This window comes from Atta colombica, unplaced genomic scaffold (assembly GCF_001594045.1).
Source record: "Atta colombica isolate Treedump-2 unplaced genomic scaffold, Acol1.0 scaffold149, whole genome shotgun sequence".
In the NCBI taxonomy this organism is placed as follows: Eukaryota; Metazoa; Arthropoda; class Insecta; order Hymenoptera; family Formicidae; genus Atta; species Atta colombica.
In genome coordinates this window covers 213,904-217,242 of record NW_017259238.1, presented here as the reverse complement: position 1 = coordinate 217,242, position 3,339 = coordinate 213,904, and the positions used below count along the sequence as shown (strand labels likewise).

General features: G+C 29.4%; 1 protein-coding gene across 1 annotated transcript in view; it reads left to right on the top strand.

Annotated features, from left to right (window-relative positions):
* LOC108685245 (laminin subunit gamma-1) overlaps positions 1 to 3,339 on the top strand; it is a 13,882-nt gene that overhangs the window by 3,011 nt on the left and 7,532 nt on the right. The window contains exons 3-5 of the mRNA XM_018189936.1: positions 43 to 344; positions 686 to 891; positions 1,842 to 1,945. Of these exons, the coding sequence (XP_018045425.1) occupies positions 43 to 344; positions 686 to 891; positions 1,842 to 1,945 (612 nt within the window). The remainder of the gene's footprint in view (positions 1 to 42; positions 345 to 685; positions 892 to 1,841; positions 1,946 to 3,339) is intronic.

Sequence of the window (3,339 nt, the reverse complement as noted above, 5' to 3'; positions counted from 1 at the left end):
ACTTTTTATTTATGTTTTATAATATTCTGATTTTTAAATTAGGAAAGACATTTGACATAACATACGTTAGAGTACTGTTCGAGTCGCCTCGGCCGGAAAGCTGGGGTATCTATAAGCGGAAAAATGAGAAGTCGCCGTGGGAGGCTTATCAATTTTATTCAGCGACGTGCCGGGACACGTACGACCTGCCCGAATCAAAAGAGACCATTCGCGGTGACGACACTCGCGTACTATGCACCTCGGAATTCTCCGACATCTCTCCACTCACTAAAGGCACTGTCGCCTTTTCGACCTTGGAGGGCCGACCTTCCGCCTATTATTTTGAAACCAACACTGAACTTCAGGCAATTATATAATTAAAAACAATATATTCTTTGTATATAACATTCTTATAATTTTAATTCTATTTGTAATATACAGTAAAAATTTATATTTTACATTAAAATTATTTTGATTTAATAATTATTTTGATTCATTAACGAGATCAGGGAATTGTTATAATCAGCCATAAAAAATTAGAATGGTTGATTAAAGAATATGTTAATAATTTAACTTAAAGTAAGAAATTTAAAGAAATAATTTGAAAGAATGAAACTTCTTTAATTATAAAATTAAAAGTTTTTCGTAGTTCGTTTATGTTTATCATATTGTTTAACGAATTTAAGAGACGCGATTTATTTTATAGGAATGGGTACAAGCATCAGATTTGAAAATTACTCTAGACAGATTGAACACGTTCGGCGATGAGGTTTTCGGCGACGCGCAAGTGCTGAAATCTTATTATTATGCGATAGCTGATATAGCAGTCGGTGCGAGATGCGCTTGCAATGGTCACGCCGGAGAATGCGTGAACAGCACCAGTGTCGATGGCAAAACTCGCAGAGTCTGCCGGTAATAAGTCCTATCTCTTAGCAATTTTTTATATATATACGTACATATGCAATTATACTTTGATATTTGATATCTATCTTCTTGATGTTTATTTTCTTTTTCTCTTTTCTCATTACTTTCAAAGTTTCTATGTACGAAAATTTTTTAGAACTATAATTATACTTCTATCGCGGGCAAGTGAGAGTAAATAAAAATTATCACTGCGCAATAATTGGGTCAAATTAACAAGTAATTTGTATTAATTTTCTTACGTTGATATTACATCTTTGTACGTTTCAGTTTTATTCGAACACAGTTGCGATTATGATTGTATTTTGCTGAAGATAGTTTGAAATAAGCCGAAACATATGAAAGATTGTAAATATTCAATATAAGAAAATTAATATAAGTTACTTGTTAATTTGGCGTATCAATTACTGCGCAGTAATAATTTTATTTACTCTCACTTGTCCATAATACAAGTATAATTATGATTTTGAAATTCGAGAATTCATTCAAATTTTAATATTGAAAATTTTTGGTATCATATGTCAAAATATTTTTTTACATCACATACATATTTAATAGTATATAGATTATGTTAAGAATATAAATTCTGGATTTATATTTCTTAAAATATTAGGATATGAATAAAGGTAGATTAAGCGCTCATTTATTAGTAATGCTTGCGATCGTCTTTATAAGTTTTGGCCGAACTGATACTGCTTTCTGCATATATCCAGAGACATACAATATACTTAATGAACGCAAATTAAATTGGAACATTTAAACATAATATTAGATTATGATAAAACATTTTATTTCCAATAAACTAATATTTTAAAAAATAAAATAAAATTAGGATCTTTAAACTACTAAATATAGTGATTCTTGTAATTTTATTGTCATCTTTGACAAAATTGTAAGCAATATTACAATATACCTAATTAGAAAACTAAATTTATTCGCAGATGCGAGCACAACACCGCTGGTCCAGACTGCAACGAGTGCCTGCCTTTTTACAATAACGCTCCTTGGGGCCGTGCCACAACTACCGATGCACACGAATGCAAACGTAAGTATTCAATAAATATCGGATGCATATTTTAATACAGTTTTAAGAGCAATGTGCAACAAATTTTGCACATCACACACAATTTCTTAATGAATCTGGAAAAATTGGTATTTAATATCAAAATGAATATAAACAGCATGGAAAATCAATGATTTCATTAATTTAAATTGTAGCAAATTGTAGGAGAGAATTTAAAATACATAAAGCAAAAGTTTAGATATTATTGAGTTAAATAAATAACGAAAAGAAAGATTATTTTTAAGAATTATTTTTAAATTCTTTGCTATAATTTTAATTATTATTCTGTTCTTGATTGTTTTTATTTTTAGTTCCGTATAATTATCCAAATAATATTTTAATTAAAAGGTTACTGTGTTAATTTAATCTAAATCAATTTAAAAAAGGAATAAAATCAAATTAGAGTTGTGTAGGAAGAAGATAATGGAATGTAAGTGTGTAAAACTGTGCTGACCCTTGTATTTCTATATCTTTGTTGCAAAATGTTGATGGATATATAATGTGTTACGCGTAATGAAATCAATTAAATTATCAAAATTATCAAAATTGATTACATGTAAAAAAAAGATTTTTTATTTTTAGTTTAATGTTTAAGAATTTGTTATTTGCAATAACAAATAACTCGCTTTACTGAAATAACTGCACGAGAAACTGCATTATGGACTTGGTTTTTCTCTGTATATAATGCTGTCCGTATCGAATGAGAAACATGCTGCGCATTGCAAAGACCATAAGCGACTGCACCTTCGCCAGTATTACCTGATACCAGCTTTACCTTTTACGTTCATCTACCGCTCTCTTGAGTGGGGATGCACGACTTGTGGTGACGAAGGTACACGGCCGTTCAATGCACTTTTGTCTGCATTCGGTGTATCAAGATAAAGATTATAACTGTTCACTAATCAAAATCCTCGAAATCCCTAATAAAAGACATAATAAAAAATAGATTTTCGAAAAATATCTAGAGATCAATCCAAGGAAGTGTATTCTAAATTGTAATCACATGAAATATAAGTGACAGTGATTTAAGATGTATAACAGTTGAAGTAACAATTCGAGTTAGACTCGAGTGCAATTAAATATATAAGTATATGATTAAACAATTGTAATTATTAAATTATAGTAATAAGCAGCAATAAAATAAATTATAATGCATCGAGCTTTGTGAATATTCTTATCGGAAAAATGAAATTGATCACATTGTTAATAGCGGATTGCATATTGCTGTGCACGCCACGGAATGAAATACGCCCTCGATATTCAGGATCCAGTAATTAATTATTTATATCATTTGTATAAAATTATTTGTAATTGCATTATGTAAATTTTTAAATGAACATTTATAAAAAAATGAACATTTTAAATAAAATTTTTAT